This window comes from Alexandromys fortis, unplaced genomic scaffold (genome assembly GCF_014885135.2).
Source record: "Alexandromys fortis isolate MF-2015 unplaced genomic scaffold, M_Fortis_MF-2015_v1.1 scaffold_88, whole genome shotgun sequence".
NCBI classification, from domain to species: domain Eukaryota; kingdom Metazoa; phylum Chordata; class Mammalia; order Rodentia; family Cricetidae; genus Alexandromys; species Alexandromys fortis.
The window spans coordinates 6,643,002-6,669,270 of NW_026067961.1; the positions used below are offsets into that span (position 1 = coordinate 6,643,002).

At 48.4% G+C, this 26,269-nt stretch overlaps 1 protein-coding gene across 1 annotated transcript in view; it reads right to left on the reverse strand.

Moving 5' to 3' along the window:
• Mtor (mechanistic target of rapamycin kinase) overlaps positions 1-26,269 on the reverse strand; it is a 101,319-nt gene that overhangs the window by 73,088 nt on the left and 1,962 nt on the right. Inside the window, exons 2-20 of the mRNA XM_050153143.1 lie at positions 25,112-25,287; positions 24,414-24,522; positions 23,571-23,803; positions 22,728-22,928; positions 21,417-21,551; positions 17,514-17,789; positions 17,322-17,430; positions 13,699-13,885; positions 12,756-12,884; positions 11,686-11,930; positions 11,055-11,270; positions 10,304-10,509; positions 9,017-9,139; positions 8,109-8,198; positions 7,732-7,824; positions 6,792-6,926; positions 6,433-6,562; positions 4,987-5,237; positions 1,168-1,254 (exon numbers count right to left, since the gene is read on the reverse strand). Of these exons, the coding sequence (XP_050009100.1) occupies positions 1,168-1,254; positions 4,987-5,237; positions 6,433-6,562; positions 6,792-6,926; positions 7,732-7,824; positions 8,109-8,198; positions 9,017-9,139; positions 10,304-10,509; positions 11,055-11,270; positions 11,686-11,930; positions 12,756-12,884; positions 13,699-13,885; positions 17,322-17,430; positions 17,514-17,789; positions 21,417-21,551; positions 22,728-22,928; positions 23,571-23,803; positions 24,414-24,522; positions 25,112-25,273 (3,117 nt within the window). The 5' untranslated portion in view covers positions 25,274-25,287. The remainder of the gene's footprint in view (positions 1-1,167; positions 1,255-4,986; positions 5,238-6,432; positions 6,563-6,791; positions 6,927-7,731; positions 7,825-8,108; positions 8,199-9,016; positions 9,140-10,303; positions 10,510-11,054; positions 11,271-11,685; positions 11,931-12,755; positions 12,885-13,698; positions 13,886-17,321; positions 17,431-17,513; positions 17,790-21,416; positions 21,552-22,727; positions 22,929-23,570; positions 23,804-24,413; positions 24,523-25,111; positions 25,288-26,269) is intronic.

Below are 26,269 nucleotides of genomic sequence, written 5' to 3' on the forward strand. Positions count from 1 at the left end.
AGAGAAAGCCGGGTCTCCCAACTATCACCACAAGCTCTTCACAGAGGTTTCTCTACTCAGAAGCCAGCAGCCTGCTGGGGGTGTGGGCTAGATCATTGCTTACAGGCTGTTCTCTCCCTGGGCTCGAGGGAGCTCATTAAAACGTCCAGGATCAACAGTCAAAGGAAGAGCACCTGCTCTTTCTCCTCCGCTGGGACGGAACTAAAGCTGCATTCCGCGGGAGAGGCCCCTCCTCGAATCCCTGTGCATTGGTCTTTGAGGGAGGCGTGGGGTGACTCAGAGGGCTTCAGCTTCCTACCCTGAGCACACTGCTTCCGTCCTGCCTTCCCTTCCCCGAGGCCATCACTGGGCAGTTAAGCATTTGGCCTAACTCCTTGTACTGAGGCCTCCACGGTAGAAACTGGGAGCACAGCAGCTCTTAATGGTTTACACATGCAGGGCTGCTCAGCTCTGCACCGAGGTGCTGCCAGCTCCTCTGGGGAAGGGAGCCATTTTGATATCGGCCCTGCTGCTTCCACCAAGCTAACTACAAAGTAACCTTCCCCACACAACCATTTTAAATTGCACAGGACAGTAGAAAATAGTGTTCCTATTATAGGGGAATCTTCTAGCACTTGCTTGATGCATGCTAATGAAATGCTAGGCCTGAGCCCTTCCTCAGCGCCACTGGAGTAGATGACTTTTATGTCTTTGGCACTGCAGGGCAGAGCATCACCTTGTTACTTGGTGCCTGACCAATACTTCGGAGCCCTAGGAGAAGCCGATTCCCAATGCTCTTGAGCTGTGGGGTTTATGTGTAGTACGGAGTGGGGGGCTTTTGTGGGAATCAGAAAGCACAGTCTCAATACTGAAGAGAAGCTGCTTTGCTGTGGGTTGGGCAAATAACTCAAGAATGTCTCGGGCAGAACAACTGTTTCAGGGTTTCTCTTCTGACTTCATCTCATAGTCTGTACTTGGGAGCTGGGAGCCTGCAGCATCAATCCCTGTCTACCCTGCTCCTCAGAATCTAAGCAACCGACCCAGTCACTGTGGAGCCCTCTACCCTACGCTCCGTGGAACAGCTCTGCCGTGCCCACCCTGTGAAGGAAAGAGCCATGCTATTTAAACACATTCTGGGCCTCCCTTGACCCAAGTGCAGACGGACAGAGAGCAGGAGCTTCTACTCACTCTCATGAGGGTGACTATTTCATCCATGTACGGGCGGATGTGGCTCTTCACGAAGGACACCAGCATTCCTAGCTGCTGGAACAGAAACTGGAACAGACAAGAAAGAGTTCAACAAGTTGATACCGGAAGGACGCAGAACTCGCAGGCTTACCCAGAGATGGGAAAAGACAGCTACGGGGTTGGCTTCCACAGCATCCCAGCTACTGAAAGTATGCTCCGAGTAGACTTAACCTGCAGCAGGGAGGGGTCTCACACACTAGGACAGGCAGTTGTGGACGGCAGGAGCTCAGTGCCAGACTGGCTGGTTTACAGGGCTTGTCATACCCTGGCCTCTGTGGTGGGAAACCGCAGACGGCAGTGCTTTAGCTGCGGACTGTCCCAGGTGCTGCCCAGGGAAGCACCTGAGCAGGGGGCTGAATACTGCCGTGCGTGATGTGACGTCAGGATTTTAAGTCACTCAAGACTTTAAAAAATGGGCATGAGGCCAGACATGGTGGCACATACCTTTAATCCTAGTACTTGGGAGGCAGAGACAGGAGGATCTCTGTGAGTTGGAAGCCAGCCTGGTTGACATAGCAAACTCCAGGACAGCCAGTACTAGACAGAGAGACCCTGTCCCAAAATAAAAACAAACAAACAACAATAACACACCTGGTGTAAAATTGTTACCCAACTACAAGTATAACTTGGCCTTAATTTGCTACTAATTACTTCCCAAAGTATAGGCATGGTGGTAAATACATTTAATCCCAGCAGCCAGGAGACTTTGAGGTAGGTGGGTTTTGGAATTCAAGGCTAGACTGATTTACATAGTGAATTATAGTCTAGCCAGAACTACATAGTGAGAACTTGTCTCAATAAATAAAGAAATATAAAATAAACTCATTATGGATGCTATAGTCAATTTATTAGTAATAAATCAGTAACTTTTTTTTTTTTTTTGTGAAACAGTGTCTCATGTAGCCAGATTGGCCTTCACCTTGCTATACCTAAAGTGACGCCCTGACCTTCTGGTCCTCCTACCTCTACTTTTCAAGTGCTGGATTTTGGACATGCTATTACCATATGTAGCTCTCAATGAGGTCTTAAGATATCTCAAAGAAATTGTGAGCCAAAATGAGCATCAAACTTGGAGAGGGACTGGATAAGGAGTAAGGGGATTCTATTTAGGGCAGTATCTTTTTTAATTATTATTTTTGGTTGCTGTTGTTTTTTGAGTTTTGAGACAGGATTTATTCTGTAGCCCAGGCTGGCCTTGTGCTCAATTGTGCCACAAGGACATGTGCTCAACTATGTTCACAGCAGCTCTTTTGTCATAGCCAGAACCTGGAAACAACCTAAATGCCCCTCGACCGAAGAATGGATAAGGAAAATGTGGTACATTTACACAATGGAGTACTACTACACAGCAGAAAAAAATAGTGACATCTTGAATTTTGCAGGAAAATGGATGGAACTAGAAAACATTATTTTGAGTGAGGTAACCCAGACCCAGAAAGACAATTATCACATGTACTCACTCATAGGTGGTTTTTAAACATAAAGCAAAGAAAGCCAGCCTACAAACCACAATCCCAGAGAACTTAGACAATAATGAGAACACTAAGAGAGACATACATGGATCTAATCTACACGGGAATTATAAAGTAGAAAAAGACAAGATCTCCTGAGTAAATTGGGAGCATGGGGCCTTGGGGGAGGGTTGAAGCGGGGAGGGGAGGAGTAAGAATGGGAGCAGAGAAAAATGTAGAGCTCAATAAATATCAATTAAAAAAAATCTGCCATAACCAGAGTAATTTTAACAGAAGGCTATGTGGATATGTTTAACATTAGAATTTATTTCAACATAATGCAACATACCAAGACATCGAAGGGGATTAAAACAGATGGTTATTAAAACAAGAGAAAGGTATTTGGTAAATTCAGTATCAATCCATGATTAAAAAAAAGCAAAAGTCTTCTAATAATTTAAGACTATAAAGAAATGTTTAAGAGTCATAGCAATAATGAAAGTGTAACAGCAGCTAAAATCAGCGTGAAAATCAGAACTAGATTCAAGACCTGCACACTCCTACTGAAACAGCACTGCAAGGGAGACCCAGCAATCAGAAAAAAAAAAAAGTAAGAAGCGATTTACAGTTTCAAATGAACAATATCCAAACTTCCTTCTTTTTTCAGTGTGAATTATCTAGAATGAAAATCCGGGAGCGTTGTAGCTAACAGAGCTAATGAGGATTTAATGAGGTTGGCAACTGTAGGAACAATGCACAAGAGTGAACTGCAAGCCAGGCGTGTGGCTCACAACAGGCGCAGCGACTTGATGGGTGAGAAGATCCCTTGAGTCCAGGAATCTGAGACTAGCTTGGGCATCATAGACAAAGATTCTGTCCCAAAAAGGTATTTTGTTTTGTTTTTTAAAAAGCTTTCCCATACTTCAAACACAAAGTCAAGAAGCAGTTTAGAAAGAGATGCTTCCCACCTGTAAATGTCTGTCAAACTGGTAACGGTCACAGAGGGAAAGGAAATGAACTGCACACCCGCACACCCGCAGGGTACACGCTATGACTAGCAGGAACTGCAAGCTATCTTGAACCCCCAGAGGGAGGTTTGTTGCTGGAACGCATATCATGCAGGTGGACAGATGTCATGAACCACTCTTCATAGTCTAGAGTTGAGAGAAAATAAAAAGCCAAGAGAGAAGAGAAGGAAGGGACAGCCACAGAAAAAGGTTGGCTAGGAAAAGGAACCAGAGAACTACAAAGTCATGATGCAGCCATGGGCTCAGCACCTGATGATCAAGGGTTACCGAGGAATGCTAAAGCCACTGGGTGAAAGGCAGCTGAGGAACAGCACGGTCACAGTCCCAAGAGTGACATCACAGATTACTATCAGTACAAAGCAAGGAGGGAAACCTTACAATAGAGAGATCTGCCAGACACCGGCCACGTGCTCCAGTTTGGGACCAACGATAATGGGACAGACTGACACCATCAGACCCAGGAATTAGACAACTTCATGTACGTAGAACTGTCACTGAAACGTGTGGTTCTGCCTCTTTGTCATGGAGCCTGGTAGTAGTCTCAGCTACTAGGGAGGTTGAAGAACGAGGATTCCAATTTAAGGCTGATCTGGGCTCAGGCTCAAAGTCAGCCAAGAGAATTTACTAGCTCCTGCTTCAGAATAAAAAGTTGAAAAGGGGTGAGAAACAGAGTCAGAGAGTCAGAGTCCCTGCCTAGCAGGTCAGAGAGGCTGAGTTCAACCAAAAAGCAGTGTTGGGGCTGGAGAAACGGTTCAGTGACTAAGAGCACATCTCCGCCAGAGAACCCAAGTCTGACTACCAGCCTCCCTATCAGGCTTACGACAGTCTGTAAGTCCAGTTTCAGGGGAAGCCAACGCCTCTGGCCTCCCTGAGCACAGGTACATACGCCCATATAGACAAACACATCTACACACAATTTTATTAAAATTAATAAAAATAAATCCTAAAAGCAAGCAAACAAACAAACAAAAAAAAAACAATGAGATTTAAATCCAGTCGTAAAGAAGCAAGCAGAAACCTGTGCTGCAGTCCATTCCACAACTGAACTACATTCCTGAGAACAAGGCTGTCCTTCCCACTAGGCTGTTCACCTTATAGCTACCCTGTGGTCAGGAAGCAGAAAACGGGTTGAGTCAGCTATCCACGCAGATGTCAGAAGCTAAGAGAGGAGAGGAACTGCTCTCAGCAGCAAGCAGGGTAGCTTCAGGAAGCCGAGGCACGGACAGAGCTGCATGCTGGGGTGCAGGGCAGAGGTGAGCAGGGAAGGTTTATGTACTTACTTCCCGGATGGCCCCGTCACAGACCCGGATGACATTAAGGAACGTGGGCATGACTTGGGGCAGGAACTGCACACACTTGAGCCCCAGGGACTTGAAGATGAAGGTGATGGCCTGAACCACCATGGTGTGGTGGTGAGAGAGGGACTGGTCTCGGAAGATCCGCATCAAGGCCACCATGGACACAGCTGGGTAGAACTCATCCAGGGGCAGGTTTCCCATGTTGACCAGCATTTCACTGGTGCTGTAGTCAGCTAGAACAAGGTGACAGGGCTCTGTGTGAGGCTAAACATGGTTAACAGCAAACAAAGCCCCGTCAGAGACATTAGCATGCAGATAGTCTTTCTGCTGCCTTCTGACACCGCTGTGAATAGGGAGCACAGGGCCATTAGGAGCCGATGAATAGGCTCTCCCCGTCAGGAGCAAAACCCATTCTGGCTTTTCTATTACCCAAACCACCAAAGCCTGAAACAGTACATGATGGGTTTTCTTTAAATTGCTAGGTTTAAGATAGCTTCTCAGCATTACAGTTCACAACTTCATAGCTGAAACCATCAATAAAAATAATTACCCCTCCAAATGAAAATAAAGGGAATTAAATTAGGCAAACATCTGTTCCACAGCTGGCTGGTCCCGCAGGGAATGCAGGCAGTCAGCAGGCATATGCCAAACCCTGAGCAGCAAGGACTCTGTCCTGGGACAGAGCCATGCAATGAGGACATAAGACGTGGGGCAGTGAGAGATTGGATGGCGGGCGCTGCTGAGGAAAATGGGCACCTGGCCTGGTCCGAAGTGTAATAACCCAGAAGGGACGAGGGATTAAAAACAAAATGGTCGCACCTACAGAGATCTGGGGATATTCACATTCTGCTACAACAGTGGGAGAAACCACTGTTTAACTTCACTGTCATAAACAGCCTCGCCCCAGTGTACGGCGGACTAAGACTAGAAACTCATATTCCATCTTCTTTCCCAAACCCTCAGGCTTCTTGTCAAAAGGCATCGGGTCTCTAGTGTCAGACTGGGAGCAAAAAGAGGCCCCAGGTCTTATGGGGGCTTCTGGTCTATGTACTGATTCTCTCCAAAGAAACAGACGAAAACAACCAGCTTCCCCTCCCATGAGTGCCAGGGAGTAAAACACAACAAAGAGGCACTAACAAAGAGTGCCAGAAGAACGGGGTTCAGGGCGATTCCTAGCTCCCTCACTAGTGTCAGGTAATGTAGACCTAGCCTGCTAGCTCTCGACAAAGACTCTGGGAAGACGTGAGGACTTGCAGCTCTACTGGGTATAGCATCCCTGCTGGATTCAGGGACTAGAGGGTTATCATTCAGAGGTTGCCATGAGATTCAATATCTATCATTTCAATTATCTGACCCAACACTCTTTCTATTACGGCCAGGAAGGTTTTGTGAGCCCAGACTTGGTAAGTCTCTCGGTTTCCGACTTACAGGAATCCTGACTCGACTTGGATTCTGACAGGCTGACAGCAGAAGCGTCCCGGGATTGGTCAATCATGCCAATGTTCACTTTGTGCTTGTAGGGATCCAGAGCCCCAAGGAGCCCTAACACTCGGATAGCCTGGGTAGGAAAGGAAAAAAGATAAATACTCGCCCCAACATCTGATGACAACAGAGTTCATGGTGCATCTCTCCTAGCCCATACGCCACACCTCACGCAAATGACTGTCTCCATCAACAGAGCAGAGACAGAATGGAAGCCCAGCCCAGTGTGGGCACACCACTGCCACCACTTCCTCTCTCCGCTGTCCTAGTCAAATCTTTGCAGACCAGGGGCCCGTGCCGTCTACCTCTCTCCGTGTGCCCTGGTTCTGCTCAGTCTTCAAGAAATTCAGCAACACCTCGAGCAGAGTGGGGTATTTCCTGTAGGGCTCCACCACATAGCCGGTGCTAGCTACCAACTGTCCCAGGGTCCACAGGGCCACCTGAATGGACAAAAGGCCACATGTTTATTGAACCAGTATCAGAAGGGTAAGCACAGGTACACTCTTTGTATAAAGAGTGTAATGGAAGCGCAGAGCCAATCCAAAGACTCCATTAATTCACCACCCATGAACGGAATCCCAGAGTCAGAATATAAAAATAGCTGATCAAGCATGGACCTACAATCTCAGAATCAAAAGTAAAGAGTAGAGGTGGGTGTCAGGGCTCACATCTGTACTCTTGGTACTAGGGAGGCTGAGGAAGAGGACTACCTCTAGTCCAAGCCAGTTTTACCTACACACTGAGCTCCTGGCCAGCCTTGACTACAGAGGGAGACACTGTCTCAAAAACAAAAAACTGTACAGTATTTTCCCACCTTTCTCGGAGGAAATGTAGTTCTTTTATATCCTGATTGACTACCAGGAACTACAGAAAGAAACTAATACTGTTCTTCATTTTAGACAACTCCTCTCACAACCTCCAGTGGCTGGGGAGAGAGAGGGAAGCCAAAGGCCTCCACAGGCAGTGTCCGAGCTTGCTTCCTCCCTCCAGGAGCTGGGGCTGCACAGACAGCATTTTCCTCCATACACAGGAATGGTGATGCTCCTCCCGGACACCAACTGCAGGTGACTGGCCAGGAGGAGAGCCTGTTCTGAGACTCTTTTCTCTCTCTACATTCAAAAAAAAATGTCAAGCGCGTATTGTCTGCCCAGCTCTGTGCATGACTGGGCACACTGCGGTGGACAGAGACAAACTGTCCCGGGTCCCAGGGGTCTGTCTGCTCACTCAGCCAACAGCGGCACTCACCTGCCTTTTGGCCAGCAGAGAGGAGTCCTGCAGCATGTCCATGATGATGATAAAGAGCTCATCCACCCACTTCCTCATTTCTAGACCACTAACCTGCAAAGTGAAAAGACAGTGGCAGGCAGAATGGGAGACTGTGGCATTAAGACATCATTTTGGGAGGGGTGTGGTGGCTCACACCTATAACTCCAAAACTCTAGAAGTTGAGGCAGGAGGAACACTGAGTTTGAGACCAGCCTGGGCAATAGAGTAAGACCCTGTCTCTAACTGAGAACAAACAAACAAAAACAAAAACAGAACAAAGAGAAAAAGCAATACTTTGACTTCCCCCAGGACTAAAGAGTTTCCTTCCACCTATGGGAAGAGAAGCCGTTCCTCACCTGAGCCAGTTCTCCGATGGTGGCCAATACGTTATTGATCACTCCCGGGTTTGGGTCAGGGTCTGGATCTTTCAGTTTCAAAATTAAAGCCTATAGAAGAAAGTACAAGAAAATGAGCGTGGACTGGAATCTGTAGGGGAGCTATCTTGCTCCTAGCAGCACACTTCCCAAGTTCATATAAAGCTCTGGGTTCAATCCCTAACACCAGAAAACAAACAAACAAAATAAAAACTTTCCAAGACCCTCTACATAAGTTACTTCTAGGCTGTGGGAACCCAGAAGACTCGGAACTGTGGTGTTCCAAACAAAACACAAGCCCAGTGGATGCTCCGGGAAGCAGCACAATTTGAAGATGCTTCTCACACGTTCAGCTCTGCCTGCCTATCATCCCTCCAGCTGTGTATGTGTTAGACATAAAAACCTCGTGTGAATACCACAGTCACAGCTGAAGCTGGGTTCATGCATTCTTTTTTCTGCTTGTTTTTCGAGACAGAATTTCTCTGTAGCTTTGGTGCCTGTCCTAGAACTAGCTCTTGTAGCCCAGGCTGGTCTCGAACTCACAGAGATCCACCTGCCTCTGCCTCCCAAGTACTGGGTTAAAGGCGCGCGCCACCTGGGTTCGTGCTTTCAAGCTCATTTTACTTCATCTAAGGAAAGTGCACATGCTATTTACCTACTTCTCCTGTCCAGGCCCAGCTGAAGATGAGCCTAAGCATAAAAGAAAACTCTTTCCTGCAACTGGTGAGATTCTTGGCACTCTTTAACTCAAGGCGCTATGTGTAGCCCTTGTTCCCCAGCCTGAACCAAAGAGATGGTCTCCTTGGTTCAGTGCAGGAGTGCTGAAGTACCCCCGTCCCCTAAACACAGAGCTAAGACAGATGCCAGGCTGGCCAGCTGCTGTGCTTTACCTTCAGAATGGGCTCCATATAGGGGCGGATGAGCCGGGGGGCGTTGGAGACCAGGTGCCCCAGCATGCGGGCACTCTGCTCCTTGATTCTCCCAATGCCACTGTGCTCCAGCTCTGTCAGAATCTGCAAGGAAGAAAGGTAACAGACCATGGCAGAGGGAAAGCAGAGAGGACCGTGTAAAGGGAAATCTGTCACGAACTAGGGAAATCCACAGTGGATCACATCTCTACCGGACACTCAGCAAACATGGGGATCTGTGAGCTACCAAGATAAATGGCCCTGACTGTCCCTTCTCCAACACTAGGAAACAAGCTTGCCTATTGGCCGGGTATGAGCTTTCCAAGGACAAGAGCTGTATCTGGCTTGTTCATCAACACACCGCCAGTACACAGCATTATGTGGGACAGAGCAGGTGTACTGTAAGTCCTGACTGAACGAACAAACCCTTGTTCTCATTCGGAGATATTCCCATGCCTGACCTGGTAGGCTGAGTAATGGCTGCTTCCTTCCCAGACCTTAGGTGGCTTACGATCTGAAGCAACAGGCATGGGCCTGCAGCTACAGCCGGAAGTCATCAGGTTGAAAACAGAAAGGCCAACAAAGTACAGTTGTCCAACTTGTCAAGCGATGGTCTCACTGCAGCCATGTTTAACTATGGCAAACAAATGACACTTTCCTAGGGTGAGCTGCAAATACTGACATTCTGTGTATACGCTCCTCACGTGTTACGTGACGTGTCTATTTCAAAAGACACGGGAGGACATACCAAGGCGGGAAGGATCAGAACAGGCACTGTTCACAGGACCCAGGAGGTAGCAGAAAGGCCACCTGCATCTCTCTAGAGGACCACGACAGCACACATCACTTAATGAGAGCCCAGGATCCCCGAGCAAGCGCAATGACCAGAGGACTGTGTGGAATCATGCCCACATGGTAAGACTGGCCGTCTCTGTGCTTCGCGACCATTAGCGGAAGAGCAGCGCAGAAGACAGAAGAGCAGGAAGCCTGAGACCCTGCCGCAGATACAGTCAAAGTCAGGATGCTGGCTCACTGGGGACAGAGGCGGATGAGCCAGCTGCCCGAGAGGTTAGACCGGAACCAAGAAGACCTCATGTCATGCTGACAAGAGGCTCACACCTGAACTGTAACCAGAGCTGGGAACATGGACTCTAGGTGCCAAATGTGACTTGGCCAAGTACATCCATCTTTCTTCCTGGTCCCTGTCCTCAGCACTTCCTTGTCAGCTCACTGTGGAGGTCCTTTCCTTGCTGTCTGTCACGCCATTACCTGGATAAGCATCTTGCGTAGGAACGGCATGACGAAGGCTGGGTTCATGCTACTGAGTCGGCCCACAGTGCAGATGGCCAGCTCTCGGATCTCGAAGACCTGGTCATTTAAAGCCACAAACAGGGCCTGTAAGTTTTCAGCCTGGGCCAGGTGGGCATCAAAGCGCTCATCCAGGGATGCCAAGACACAATAGCGGATATCAGGGTCTGCAAGAGCAAACAAGTCTTTGAACAGCTCTTCAGGGTCCCACCCTCCAGCCCCTTCCCAGTTTCTACCCCCACTGCTAGCACCCTAGCCCAGTGGTTCTCAGCCTCCCTAATGCTGCGACCCTTTAATTCAGTTCCTCATGTTGTGGTGACCCCCTCACCATAAAATTATTTTCCTTGCTACTTCATAACTACAATTTTGCTGTTATGAATCATAATGTAAATGTCTGTTTTCCAACGGTCTTAAGTGACCTCTGTGAAAGGATCATTCACCCCCAAAGGGGTCATGACCTGCAGGTTGAGAACTGCTGCCCTACTCAGCAAATTCCAAAACGCCTTCTTCAGCTAACCTTCTGCCCCTCCCTCCTAATCTGCTCACAGGAAGAAAGAGAAAATAAATAAAAACAAAATAGATTCTCTTACACCAAGAGGCTAGAGGAGCCAAGCCTACGCCTAAGCAGAGAAACATTACATGCTGCTCTCTAGAGCCATGCAAACGCCTCGAGCTCCAGGGGCTCCCAGGACTGCTCCACCCTAACATTTACCAGGGTCTGTTATCCCAACCACCAGCAGCTTGCTGAGCACATCTGCCACCACTTGCACTGCAGTCTGGCTAACCACATGCGCATGGCCGCTGATGAGGTGGATGGAGGGCGTGAGCAGGCGGGAGCAGGTGCGGGCAGCTTCCATGCGGATCTCCTTGTGTTCACTGTTCAGGAAGTGATCCGCACAGTGGCGGACAAACTGGGTCAGAGAGTGGCCTGGATGCAAAGGAAAAGGAAAGAAGAATAAATACTGCTGCTTTGGGGCAGAACTGCAGATTCAACTGCACAGAACACCACAGCAGCACAAGAATGGAAATACTCAGAAACCCCTGCCATGCATTTTAAAGCAATAAATCCCCTCATGGCTGCAGGTCAGTGAGGAGGAGCAGAGAGCCATCCTGATGTGTTATTCTTTATGCATGCTTTTTCTGAGTACCATCTGTCCCAAACATATCATGAGATCAAGCACAGGGCAGGAATTAAACAGGTTGAGCCTGGGAAGGAAGGGCCGCTGTGCATCTGGTACCCTGCTGTGATGACTCTAAAGACTCAGGAATCTAGACACCCTCATCCGTTTCTCAGGGCCACAGCATCCCTCAACACTTCAGCAAGAGCCACTGTCATTTCTTACCTTCGAACTCGAAGCTTCCCAGGGTTCGAAGGGCAAGAGTAATGCTGGCCACATCGCTGGCCTCAGGGAGGGTGGTAAGGCCAGGGGAGGCCAGTTGGTGGGCCAGGCCCTTGGGCATGCCTGGGTGTCGGAGGGGTTTGTGCATAAGGACCAGGGACAGCATCTTCAGGAGCCCATCCTGGATATCTTTCTTCAGCTGTGGAATCTGCCGGCTCAGGTCATAGAGCACAGCAGTAAGTGCAGGGCTGCGGAGGAGGAAAGTAGTCACGACGTGGCCAGGGCACAGAGCAGACTGCCACTACAAGGCTAGAGTGTGACGTAGTCTGCTCTGGGCAGGAGGCATGGGCCCTGTCCCTATTTAGTCTCAGAAGTGCTGCACAACCTTGGCCTTGTCTCAGATTTCAGAATAATCTGCCTATTTCTGGTTTTCACCAAAGACCTTGTACAATGTAATTCAGCCACCAGAGATTGAGTCTCAGTCAATGACCAAGAAGCAGACAGAGACCATTCTCCTTATTTCACAGGGAAAGGAAGAATGTTTTGAGAAGCTAGCAAGTCTCTCTGGCACTAACACCAACCTCAATCACGCACACTTACCTAGTCCCTATAGTCAGTGGCTGTTTCCTGAACTCTTTCACTTCATCTCAACAACTATCTTAACAGTATAAAGAGTTGTTTTTTGTTTTTTGTTTGTTTGTTTGTTTGTTTTTTTTCTTTTTTTTGAGACGGGGTTTCTTTGTATTGCTTTGGTGCCTGTCCTGGAACTAGCTCTTGTAGACCAGGCTGGCCTTGAACTCACAGAGATCAGCCTGCCTCTGCCTCCCCAGGCATAAAAGTGCTGGGATAAAAGTGTGCGCCACCACCCACCCAGCAAGAGTTATTTTCAGACAAGAAGAGAGAAGCAGCTGAGTCAAGATCACACAGGAGCTAGCAATGAAGCTCAGATTCCTAACCAAGCTGTGTGTGTAGCCTCAACCAGCCTGCCTACCGAATACCCAACTAACCTGCCTCTCTCTCCTAAGCCAGACCCATTACTGAGGCTGGGTGGCCACTGGGCCTCTGGCACACACCTGAGGCCCACTGCTAACATGGGCTCCAGCAGCTCCTTGATGTCCTGCTGGATGCCTGGCCCCATTGCTCGCGCCAGCATGCTGATGCACGTGAATACTGTGGCATCCACCTGCACGGTTTTCTGCCTCCTGGAGAGAAATAGAATGGCACTTTAGACATAAAGACATTCATAGTGTCCCACCTCAAAGTCACATTGGGGCCAGAAGGGCAAGTTATTTAGCCAGTGCTGGCTACAAGAGCGTGTGGAGATTACTGCAAAACTCTTCTGCAGCCAGCCCATCAGTCGCTATGGGTGTGTATTTAAAATACTGCTCCAGCAGATGGCAGTGCTGAGTCTCACAAAGGGGCTCTTTCTCTGAATTCAGGAAGATGCACCAAACTTAATATGAGGCTGACTTAGTTGGGAAGCTAAGGGGCATGCACATTGGGAACCAGAGGGTAGGGTATCAGTATCCCATGGGAAGACGTGTCTCCCTATGATGAGAATGCTGGGTTTCAGGACGGGTAGCCTGTGAATCCCAGAGCAACGCTTGCTGACAAACATACAGAGAAACAAACATAAAGGCTCAATGCCATTGACACTGACTTCTCCATCTGGGTAGATGCCAAGGGTCTTGCTCATATATTCTGTGGTGGAATGACTTGTTACACCTTAGTGCTAAGGAAGAGTTGACCATCTGATCTCTTCAGTTCTAGTCAGGGATTCCTCCACAACGCCAGAGAATACCATCCTGGACATCCAACATGTTCTCAGGGTACCCCCTTTCTAAATACTCGGACAGTCATTGCACCTGAACCTGAGCTCAAGTGAAAAGGGACTGACGTTCACCTGTCATACCTCAGAGTACAGCAGCGGGAGAAAGGGCTTAAACTGTGCAATGGATGGATTAGTTTACTCCACCTCAACAGAGAGCACAGTGACACCCTAAGAGAGGGGCTTACTTGTGGGCAAAGTCCTTCGGAGGCAGCGCTGCACGGATGATGTCCAGTACACGGGGCAAGTAGACCTTAAACTCGGACCTCACGGCCACAGAAAGCAGCCCCAGGGCCTGGAATGCCGCAGTCCGTTCCTTCTCCTTTTTGACACAGCTAAGGACATGGTTCATGGTATCCTGGAGGTACTGAGTATCTAGTACAGAGAAGACAGCACACGACCAAGGTCAGAGACCCTAGACAGCACTCAAATTTAAGTTACAGTGGCCAATGGGGAGATGCTAAGAATTTAAAGGCTGACCCTTAGAAGGTCAGCTTGGCAATCATTCCTCAGGTGTCTTTGGGAATAAGGAATGTCCTTTGCTTTTCCCTTAAATAATAAAAGCAAGGAGGACGTCTTCAGAAGAGTACTTTATCTCCCTTAGTCCAATCCTTTTGTAATTATATCCATATGTGTGTGGGTGAGTTGAGGTGTGTTTGCCAATGTGCATTTGAAAGCCAGAGAACAACTCATGGAAAGGGTTCCTTCCTTGCACCATTGGGCCACCAGTGGCCATCAGGGTCAGTGGCAAGCACCATTTCTGCTGAGTCATTATTCTAGATGCTCCATGAGTATTACTCTGGGGAAAGAGCACACAGTTCAAAAACTGCTCTTGAGAAGCAGAGCTTGGTGGATCTCTATGAGTTCTAGGCCAGTCAGAGTTACAAGGTGAAGCCCTGTCTCAAAAAAAAAAAAAAAAAAAAAAGCTAAGGGCTGAAACAGCTGACTTCAATTTCCAGCATCTACACCATGGTTCAAAACCATCTGTTACTCTATAGGTACTAGGCACTCATGTAGTGTAAAAACACATGCTGGCAAAATAGCCAGATACGTAATTTTTTTTAAATACCAAAATCCAAAGTAAATAGACTAAAACATTAAGTCTTGTTTAAAAAACAAAGAGATACACCAGGTGGTGGTGGCGCACATCTTTAATTCCAGCTCTCGGGAGGCAGAAGCAGGCAGATCTCTTTGAGTTCAAGGCCTGCCTAGTCTATAGAGCGAGTACCAGAACAGCCAGGGCAGTTATACAGAGAAATCCTGTCTCAAGAAACTAAAAACAAAACAAACAAACAAAAAAAATCAAAGAGATTAATCTCAATTAGCTGACAGTGTAATGACAGTGAAAGTAATATTAAATATTATTTACAATTAATGGGCCATTCCATTCAGTGTAGGCCTGAAAATCTCTCAGCTCTCACCTGAAGATTTTTACTGTAGATACATCAGAGTGAGACTTAAGAACAGATCTGGAAAGCACCTGCATCTTCACTATGTTTATTTACATCAGCAGCACGCAAAAGCAGGTGTTCCTGGGTGCTTGGTGCTGGAATGCTTTTTTTTTTTTACGAACAAAGGGATTTTCAGATTCTCGGTTTGGCTTCTCCTCTGCCATTGATGGTGAGCCTTAGGCACAGTGGCAAGTCACAGGCCTGTAAGGTAATGTTCTGATTTATTTGTGTTATTATGCTCAGCTTTTATTTTTCTCTTTTACATTTTATTTTCAGGATATTTTTTGCTCTTCCCAGAGCTTCCACCATTGGGAGGCTTAGGCAGTGATTTCCACACTGTGAGTTCAGTAACAGGCGGTCTGGAGGTGTGCGATGACGGTGACTCTCCAGTCTGAATGTCACTGGCGCATTTTAATGTGATGTTTAACAAAACAGTGACCCTGCATCCAAAGGATACACACAGGGCCTTTGTCTTTGTATCCTGTCGCTAGGCAGTCCCCAGGACACACCATGGTAACTGTTTCTACAGCACATCAGACTTTGATCAAATTTGGCTTAAGTTTCTTTTGAACACAGACTTTCAACCTAAGACCATTTAAAGCTCTACTGACCAGGGGTGTGTCTGGTCATTAGGAAAGAGAAGAGCTGCTGGTGCCAGGAAGGCAGAAAGGAAAATTTCAAAAATAATGGGTGATTCCATCCTGTAATTTCTCCTTGGTTCAGCAAGTTTACGTGACAGTTTGGTCCTTATCCAACACACTGTACTTGTCAGGCCTAGCCTGCTCAACAATTCACCATCCAGACACCCGACCCCCACTGGCTTTATCTGGCCTGGATGGCAGGGGGAGTCCATGTTGGGAACAGCAATGCTGAGGGTCAGGCTGACCTTTCCTTTACGCCACTAGATCTTACTTAGTTCTGAACACTACTCAACACAGGCAGCATGCCACAGAGAAGTACAAAGAGATGCTTGAGACAAGGGCTCACTCTCACCAAGTAGGAGGCAAGGGAGGGACATTAAATACAAACAGGCAACTAGAGTATTATCATGTGTACCTCCTCATTTCCAGAATGAATCTGAAGTAGCTCCAGGAGGCAATAATAATCTCATAACGGCTTCCATTTACTGGGGCTTACTCTGCGCCAGGCACTATCGAAGGTGCTTAAGCATTCATGCTGTTCATTCTGGGAGGCAGGGACTGTTGTTTCATGTTCACTAGTCAGGAAGTGGAGACCCACAAAGGTCAATAACCTATCCCAAACCGACTCCATCACCAAAGCTCCCAACAGCTGAGTACTGTGGTGGACAGGAACAGCTCCAGCCACAACAGCTGGGAAGGCCTCATGGGAAGGCCTGCATGTGAGCTGGGTAAAACTCGACTGACTGCAACTCGGTGACCACTGAGGACAGCACGGCATGTGGAAATGCGCTGGCCATCACCTGTGGAGACTACGCTAACTCCCGCACACATCTTCCGTGCAGCACTGCCCATCACCTGTGGAGACTGCTCTAACACACACACACACACACACACACACACTCACACACACACGTCTTCCGTGCAGCACTGTCCATCACCTGTGGAGACTGCTCTAACACACACACACACACACACACACACACACACACACACACACGTCTTCCATGCAGCACTGCCCATCACCTGTGGAGACTGCTCTAACACACAAGTCTTCCATGCAGGTGGAGTGGATGCTCGATGGTCACCATGGGGAAAACTCAGGTCCCTAAGCCCACTCTGCCCAGACAAGCATTGTTGACGGTATGGACCTGAAGTGCCCTTCTGTGGATCTCACTCTGAGGCCCAAGTGGTCTTAAACTTTAGGTGGTCCCCATCTCAGCCTCCTAAGGCTTGTGAAATAGGTATGAGCCCCAACACCCAGCACAAGAAGTTATGTGTGCTTAACCTGATGACATGGACCAGAACTGACCCTTTGCTACACATTGTGATTTTTTTTTTTCTGAGCAGGGTATTATGTAGTCCAGGCCGGCCTCAAACTCACTGCATGGCCAAGGATGGCTCTGAACTCCTTATTCTTCTGCCTCTGCCTCCAGGTGCTAGGGTTACACATGTGTACCACCGTCTGTGTGTACCACCGTCTGTGTGTACCACCGTCTGTGTGTACCACCGTCTGTATGTACCACCGTCTGTGTGTACCACCGTCTGTGTGTACCACCATTTGGATTTCTACCAGGTCTCTTCACAGAAAACGAAGAAACTGGATGGGCAAAGTGATCAGAGACTAGCCCTCATGTCAGCTCTGCTTTGAGGGAGGCAGACCCGACTGACTCTCTAGGCCCAGCGCTTCCGCCCCCATTTGATCATCCTAAAGAGCCTCACCTGTGAAGGCAGAGGGTCGGAACGCAGCCAAGCGGGGCAACAGATTAAGGATTGTCATTTGGATCAGTGAGTTCTTGCTGCTCCTGCATTTCAGCACCCACTGGCACACCTGGGAGAGGAAGGATACAGGGTTGGCAGAGGAGAGGAAGGTGTGGGATGTGGGGAAGAAGGAAAAGGCCTTTTGCCATTTACCTGATCAAATTTCTCTTCCATCAAGTCCCTGCAACAGCGGCTTTCCACCAAAGTGGATTTGGTAGGGCTGGGGGAAGCCCCGAATCCCATGAGGCCTTGGTGAGAGCTGTACCCCAGCAGTCCCACCAAGGCGTTCGACTGCTGGGGCTGCACAGCCTGGAAACTGGTGAAGGGGGTGATGTGTCGGGGCTTTGTCCCGAAGCCCATCAGGTCTTTGCAGTACTTGTCATGCACCAGCTGCTGCTGGGTGATTTCCTCCATCTCTTCTCTCAGACGCTAGGCAAGGCCAAGGAGGGAAAAATACAGTCACTTTTGCTTATGAGGAGCATTTACCCTGCGCACGCACAGTGAGTCTGCAGGGTAACATTAGACAAAAAACCACCTTTTACTGAGCAGGAAAGAAACCTCCAGCCTGGAGTTCCTACGTCCAAGTATCCCTTGCAGGTTCAAGAAGGCTGAATTGCGAAAGGGAAGATAGCCCAATGCTGGTACCCTGCAAAGAACATTCTGATCTCTTTTCCTGAAGCTGAGTTTCTACTCATGCAAATCATTTTCTCAGAATCCTCATTCTGGGGCGGCATGGAATAAGGGTGCCTGCAGTGCTGGTCTGTCCTCTATTGAAGGGAGGCATCCCAACACATCCTCCAACAGCCTCCAGCTCTTCTCATACACACACTTTCATTTCCCAGGAAGGCTTGCTACTCTTGCCAGAGTCCCCAAAGGACCACCCCAGTCCTCATCTCTATTTGCAGCATCTGATACACTGTCATCTCTTGCGTGAGACCATCCTTGTTACTTCTGCAAACCCCACACTCTCTGGCCTGTCTTCCTCCTTCCCAGCTGCTCCTGTCTCCTACGGTTCCTCTGAATTTCTCAATTTCAGGTTCACAGACCCCATCTCTTTTCATCTACCCCAGGTCATGTGAGTTCTTGCCCGGTCTCATGGGGTAAATCAGTACCCCCACGTTCATTTCTCTTAACTAGGTTTCTCCCCAGAACTACTCACTAGGTCACACAGATGCCCAACATGTGTCTCAAACTTATGCTCAAAACCACCTCCTTCTCCTCATCCTGTTTTCCTATCTCAGTGCAAAGCAACTCCATTCTCCCAGTTACAAAACCAAACCCTTTGACTTCTCTTCCTTCCAATCTATCCCATATCCAGAGTCCAGCCACTTCTTGGAAATCTATAGCTCTAGGAAGAGCTTCAAAGATCTCCGCCAAGGCAGTCGTGTTCCGCTCTTTAAATGTCTCTTATTACACTGTGTGTCTGGAAATGTGATGATAACTTGTGCGAATTGGTTCCCCGCGTACATCTGGGTCCTGAGGAACTAACCCAGGTTTCCAGCCTCGCCAGCAGGCTCCTGTACTGCCGAGCGAGCCATGCTGACAGCTCTGCAGTTCCCTCTTAACGGAATTTGCGGCTTCAGCCCTTTGCCCTCTGATAATCCCTTCTCAACAAAGGGCTCTCATGAGTCTAAAGCCACCCATAGGGGTTAAGGACCTAGATGACTCAGCCAGTTAAGTGCTTGCTGCACAAACAGGAGGACTTGAGCCCAGATGCCCAGCACTTGCATAGCAAGCTGGGCATGGCTACATGTGCCTGCACTCCTAGTGCTGGGGAAGCCAAGGCAGGAGCTCCGGAGATCACTGGGCAGCTAGTCTTGCTGAATCATTGAGATCCATCGAGATCTCATTCAGTGAGAGACCTTGTCTCAAAAAAAAAAAAAAAAAAAAAAAAAAAGTGCAGAGTAATAAAGACAGGTACTCAATAACACTACAGCTTCCATAAACCTCAAACACATAAAGACGTAGTATGTGCAAGCATGTGAAAGCAAACACTCACCCACACAAATAAATACATTAAAATAAGTACTTGTTTTGCTTAAGTTACTTTTCAACATCTACCATAGCCTACCACTGCACACAAAGTCCACTCAATGGCCTCCTACAACCTGAGCTATCCTCCTGGCCAGACCCAGGTATTCTCAGAGCTTCTCCTGCTCACCTGCCCAGGCACAGGGGCATTCTGGCTGCTCTCCTAGAGTGGCATGCTCCTGCACTGGGCCTTCACACGGGCCCATCAGCTGCCTGGAATGGCTTTCTGCCTACCCCCTTCACAACTGTGTGCAAACACATCGGGTTTTCTTCACTCCATAGCACTAACTCCATACAGCTCATCACAGTGTGTTTTCACCTACGCGGGCACGCTCTCCCTGGCTACAACACGGCCCGTTCTGTTCCCTGTTCTTGCTTTGGTCCTCAGGGCTCACTATCGCTGGTACACACTAGGTTCCCCACTAAAACCTGGTGAGCAGGAGAAAACAGAATGGGCATAATCCTGACATTTTAGGAGGAACCTGTAACTCACAAAGCACCTCTGTGAGAACCTTTTCACTTACTGCTGACACCTTTATGTGTTAGGTGACATCATCTTGTTTCATTAGGAGGAAACAAAGGTCCCAGAACTGTCTGGACTACAGTAGGACTCAGGGAGAGAAATTTCAGAGTGCAACCACTTACATCATATCCACCAGGTATCAGAGGCTGCACTGAGCCCTTTATATACATTCAGAAACCTCTCAGCCGGCGGTGGTGGCGCAAGCCTTTAATCCCAGCTCCAGAGGCAGAGGTAGGCAGATCTCTGTGAGTTCGAGGCCAGCCTGGTCTATAAAGCCAGTTCCAGGACAGTCAGGGCTACACAGAGAAACCCTGAATTGAGAATCCAAAAAACAAACCAAAACAAGACAAAACTATAAACCTTTCAAGTCCAGCACAACGGGGAACAGTCCTGTGCAAGGGGAGGAACAGGAGGCTTATGTGAAACACACAGTAATCAGAAGTGGAGTCAAACGTGTCCTACACTCCATGTGCTGCCCTGATACAACACACATAACCACTCTCTATAGTCAGGGCACCCTGGGTGAAATTCCACACCAACAGATCCTCCCAGGAAGTCTCATAGGGAGAGTTTTACTCCAACATATCCTGCATCCTGTCTCCCCAGTATCTGTGTCACTACATCTAATTGAAGCCAGCCAGGCTATTCTAGGAGCCCCCTGTGGCAGCCACCAGAATGTGACCTCAACTACAAGAGCCTAACTGATCCACAGGCCCTGGTGCTGCTCAGAGTTCCATGGTCAAGCCTGTGCCATGGCCACATGGGTTGCTCATGGCAACTACAGAAGGCAAAGATGCTGTAGCTTGCTTGATCCTGGATGACAAAGGCCTCCTCTCATAACCCCCTTTGGCATAAGGACCTCAAAATGGCCTCGCATAAAGACAAAGAGACATTCAGTGTGTTTTTTCTCTTGTTCATTCAGGCCAACGTAGATGTAGCCCTTCCTGTTTTCTCATAGGCTGCAAAATCCTTCCACCTTATAACAAAACCCTTTCACCTTAACTGACTTAACTCCTAACTCTGACTTTATTCCCACCTCGCCACACACTTGATCCCACAAGCGGGCAGGTGTCAGAAATTCTTAACACCCTATGAATCCCGTGTATAACACTGACGTCTGTGCCTGCAATAAGAATAAAACTGCTGACCACAAACAGTGAGCCTATTAACTGGACCCCACTCCCTCTCTGACACCATCTCCTCTTTCTCCTCCACTTCACAACATACCAACCATCCTTCCCATGTCAGACTCTCTCCCACCTCAGCCAAGAACACAGCTCCCAGCCAGCTGCCAGCCTCATTCACATCACGCGCCTCTCAGGCAGATGCCGCCACCTCAGGGAGGGCAGGCCCTGAGCTCCACTTACCCTTCCAACCCCATCCCCACGATCTTGCTGCCTGCTTCATGGGTTTTCACAGAGCATCCTGCCGTGATCTTATCTGTTGCCCGCTGGCACAGCGGCACAGGACACTGGCCCCTGGCCCCCAGACGCGTGGCTCACCTCTCCCTCCATGCTGCTGATGCGGACCAGCTCGTTGAGGATCAGCAAGGCCCCATGGATTCGATCGTCTCGATTCATGCCCTTCTCTTTGGCCAGGGTCTCATCAAACCCTTTCTCTGCTTCTTCAAATGTGTGCTGAAGAAAGAGGATGCTGTTCAAGGATACAACACAGGCACCCCCCCACACACACACACACGAGGTTCAGAGGCAATCCAGGGGCTGCTAGTGCCGTGTGTCAGCACTCACACTGACTTAGAAGCTCTTTTGTTTAATTTAGCTCCAAGGCTCATGCCTTTGTGGCAAATGCCACTGTCACCTCTGACAGCTACATAAAACAGGCCCAAAGAAATTAAGTGACTTGTCTAATGTCATACATCTAAGGCAAGAAGGTAGACCAGGCCTTTCTTCCCATGTTTAGAACTCCTGTGAAGTCCATGGGCCCAGGGCCCAGGGCCCAGGGCTCAGGGCTCAGGACGCTGGATTGGAAGGAGTTAGCCCTTTGCAAACTAGTAGCAGCTGTATTCCCTGACTCACAGACCCAGTTTCTACATTTTAACAGCTCCTGATGTGAAGGCAGCAGATACCAAATATTACTTTATTTATTTTTGTTGTTGTTGTTTTGAAACAGTGTTTCTTCAGGTAGCCCAGATGGGCCTTGAAGTCTTTTTCTGTTTGTTTACAGGACTTAATTTTGTTTAATTATATTTTGAAGCAAATATGATGTGGGCACTGCTGGCAAAATTGCAATTACAAACATTATTTGCTTTTGTTTTTGAAATAGGGTTTTACTATGTGAACCTGGATGCCTGTCTGATTCCCAAATGCTGAGTTAAGGTGTGAGCCGCGGCACTTGGCCAATACGTGGTCCAGAGGCTGGGGATGTAGTTCAGTTGGCATCGTTCGTCTAACATGCAGGAAGCTCTGGGTTCAATGCCCAGCACAGCACAAAAGTGGGCATGGTGGTTTGTGCCTGTAATCCTAGCACTAAGGAGGCAGAGGCAGAAGAATCTCAAATTCATGGTCAGGCCCCAATTCTTATCTTCTTGCCTCAGCTTCCCAAGTGCTGGGATTATAAATGTGTGCCGGCCACAGCCAGAGGCCTTGAATCATAGTCTAACTGACACATTCTCATTCTTAGTAATGCATAAAATAATGGTGTGGCTACCAATGTATCTTTACTACGAAAGTGCCATAAAGTAACCAGTGATTCACGATGAACAGAGAAAAAAAACATGCAGGTCCAAACAACTGTGACGACGATCCCCAAGCAATAGTGCTCTGCTATTGGCTGGTATGGAACCATCTCCTCACCCTGTACCACTGAGGCTTCTGCATCTCCTTCGGCTCCCGCTGGGTGGTGAGAATCAGACAAGCACGAAGGGCAGCCACGGCTCCCTCTCGGATGGCCTGCTTGGGGTCCCACACGGCCACAAAAATGTTGTCAAAGAAGGGTTGCACTTGCTGGAAGAAGAAAGTGGGGACGCTGATGGCCAGCTCACGGAGAACGAGGACCTGGGAGAGAAAGGCAAACAGAACTCTTATTGCTACCAGAACTTTTGTTCTCTCAGGACACTCCCCTGCCATCCTGGTGTGTCTCCCTGCAATGCAAAGCAAAGCCTCATCCTCCTAACTGGGAAAGCCTGGTGCCAGGAGAGGCAGAGGCAGACCAACCAATCGTCTCAATGCTTACCACCTGGCTGCTGACACGCAGAATGCTGGCACCATCTGAACCCACACCCAAACAGACAGGTGTTTGATGCTTTAACACTAAGCTAACAGCCTAGAAGTATACCTGCAAGCCAGAATAGTCAATAAATATTTACTGGATGAAAACACGTTTGATATTCAATTTTGTTACTATTTTCATTTCAGAGAAGACTAGTGTCCTCAGTAAGGCTGCCCTGCTACAAAGTTGTGAATGAAAAAGCCATTAGCCAGGGTTAGTTTGTGTTACTTCTTTGAACCAACTGGAAAGCAGCTGGGGATGCTTCCAGCTCCACTGCACCCACTGCCAGATGTTTTCTCAAACAGACGGACTCTCCCATCTCATACCCCGGAATCCTTTTCCCAGAACAAGCTTCAGAAGGAAGTAAAGCACAAAACAGTGCCCACTGCTCCCCAGGCCTGCCTGGACTTAATCCTATAGGCACTCACAGCTGCGTGTCTCCGACCCTCGTTGCGGTCAGCACCCAGCCATTCCAAGGCTCGTTTCACTTCAAACTCCACGTACTCAGCAGTGAAAGTGTCCCCTGCCATAGCAAGGCGGCCAATGGCCTTGGAAGCCATCTCCATGACAACTGGATCACTTGAGGGGAGGAGGTTCCGAAGGTAGTTGGCAAATCTGCCAATCCTGGTGGAATTCCCACCTTCCACTCCTATGAGGCTGGCTAGAAAAGAAAGCAAAGGTGACCATGTGGTGCGTTCTGGGATGCATGTGGCCTGGAGCTGAACGCTGGCAAGTGAGCCCTTACTCCACACTGAACGCATTTCCACATGGAAGAAGGAGGTTTTTCATTTGAACCAGAAGATTGGCTTTTTGTGCCATTTTAACACATCTGCATATCTTCCCTCCAGGAGAGAAAACTCTTCAGACTGTATAACAATTTACAAAGTTTGTGACCAGCCTCAGGCAAATAGCAGCCATTTCTACTTTGGTATGTGTGGGCCCCACTGTGACAAAGCCTGCTCTGTGTGACACCAGACCTGCCAAAGGCAATCTGGGGCAAAAGAATGAAAACCTGGCTTCTAGTCTCAAACCTGGCAAACCAGTTCTGAGACTCGGTTGTCACCTCTAAGAGTGTGTCTTGCCTGCATCCCAGGGCTTCTAGAATCGGCACTCAGTATACAAGTACTGAAAACCACAGGCTCCGTGACACTCTTTCGAAACAAAGACGAACTAGATGTTACCCCTCAGCAAGTGCAGACAGGGCACAGTGAACATGAGACGACTTGTCCTGTGTCCCTAAGGGCTGCTGCGACCAGAAACTCTGTCCTTACCGATGGCCAAGATGCCACCTTTCCTCTCATTGGCATCTGAGCTGGAAACCAGTTCAAAAATGTGATGGTTCAGCTGGTCATAGAAGCGCGTAGACTCCTCTTGGCTCATCTGCAAGGGAAGATGTGAACAGAACAGGTTGTTACCTTCCCACTGGTGACCACAGTGGTGACAGCTGGCAATTTCGGATTCGGATGGAGGGGTGGCGGGTACAGTTCAAACCAAAGGCAAACCTATTCCCCATTTCCATAGCTTTCACGTGAAGAGCAACTGATTACATGACCTCTCTGTTTATTTAGCAACTACTTCCTGATTCTCTACTCTATAGGACAGCTTGTCTTAAAATCATCTTAATCCCAGGGGCACAAGGGTGGACAGGCCAGTGTCTTTGACCTCAACTGTGGTCTCTGTTTAGAAGGTTCCAGACCATCAACTCTCCCAAACACTGACAGATATAAAGAATTGAAGGGCTGGTGTTAGGGGAAAACATCATAAAAAATAAAATAAAGAACCGAACTGTGACCACAAACATGAGCAAATCACAGAAACGTGAAATCGCTGCATGGGAGCCCACACGCTCTCAGAACATGAAAGCTGGTGTCCTTGCAAATATCACTGAGCTGCGGCAGCAATCTCAACCAGCAACGGCACATCGATCCCAGAACCCAGCAAAGACTGACCCCAAGCACACAAGACCAACCTCTCGAAGCTCCATGGTGACATAGTGCTGCAGCTCCTTGGCCGCTTTGGCTCTGGTCTCCTCATTCCGGCTCTTCAGTCCACTGGCGAACTGCTGCAGAACGCTCACATTGCTTGAAGTGGCGGCACTGGCGGTGGCCGTGGTGGGACCTGTCCCCAGCATCTTGCCCTAAGGTTCTTTGGAAAAGAACATCTTTCAGTATCTTTTCCCCCCCTTTTATTTATTTGGGCGTGCATGTGCACACCACAGCACATAAGAAGTTAGAGAACAACCTGCAGGAATTAATTCTCTTCTTCCTCCACGTGGACAACTCAGATTGCCAGTCTTGGCAACGAGCATCTTTGCCCCTGAGCCATCTTCCCAGCCCCTTTATTATTGTTTTTTAGTCAGCCTTATATTCTCAGCATGACTTTGAACTCACTATGCGACTGATAGCCTAGAATTGCTATCTCGGTTCCACCAATCACTGGGATTTTAAGAGTGCCACCATGTCCACTTCATGCAGTGCTGGGACTCCAACCCACGGCTTTGTGTGTGCTGGACAAGCATTCCATCAGCCAAGCCTCAGCCCAACCCATCTCTTAGTACTCTATAAACCATGTATTTGTGGCCTTAGTACTAACACAGGTCTCTACACACTCATGACAAGTGCAGGTTTCTAGAGGGCCAGACGGCAGACTGAAGAGAAAACTATCTGGCCTTGAACTCTGCTGCAAAGTCACACATGGATCTTAACTTAAGACAGTCAAGATTCCTCAATTTCCACGGCACTGCAATAGAAGGACGACAGTGCCTGACTTGTGGGTTGAGCTGAAAACAGGCTTAGAGTATTTCCGGAAAGTGCGGCACAGAGCTCTGGCTCGCGGTTAGCATCACTGTGGACATGGTCCAGGGTCAGGTGCCAGAAGCAGCGAGAGAATTAAGGCTGGGATGTCCTTTCCTCAGAGCACCATTTGCTGAAAGGAGTCATGATCATCCTTCAGCAGCCCTGCCCAAAAGAAATGTAATACAAGCCACGTAATTTTATTTATTGCTTTATTTTTATATATGCGTGTCTGTCTGAGTGTATGACCCATGTATGCAGATGCCTGGCAAGGCCAGAAAAAGACATCAGAGCCCCTGAAGCTGGGGCCACAGGCAGCTGTGAGTTGAATGACC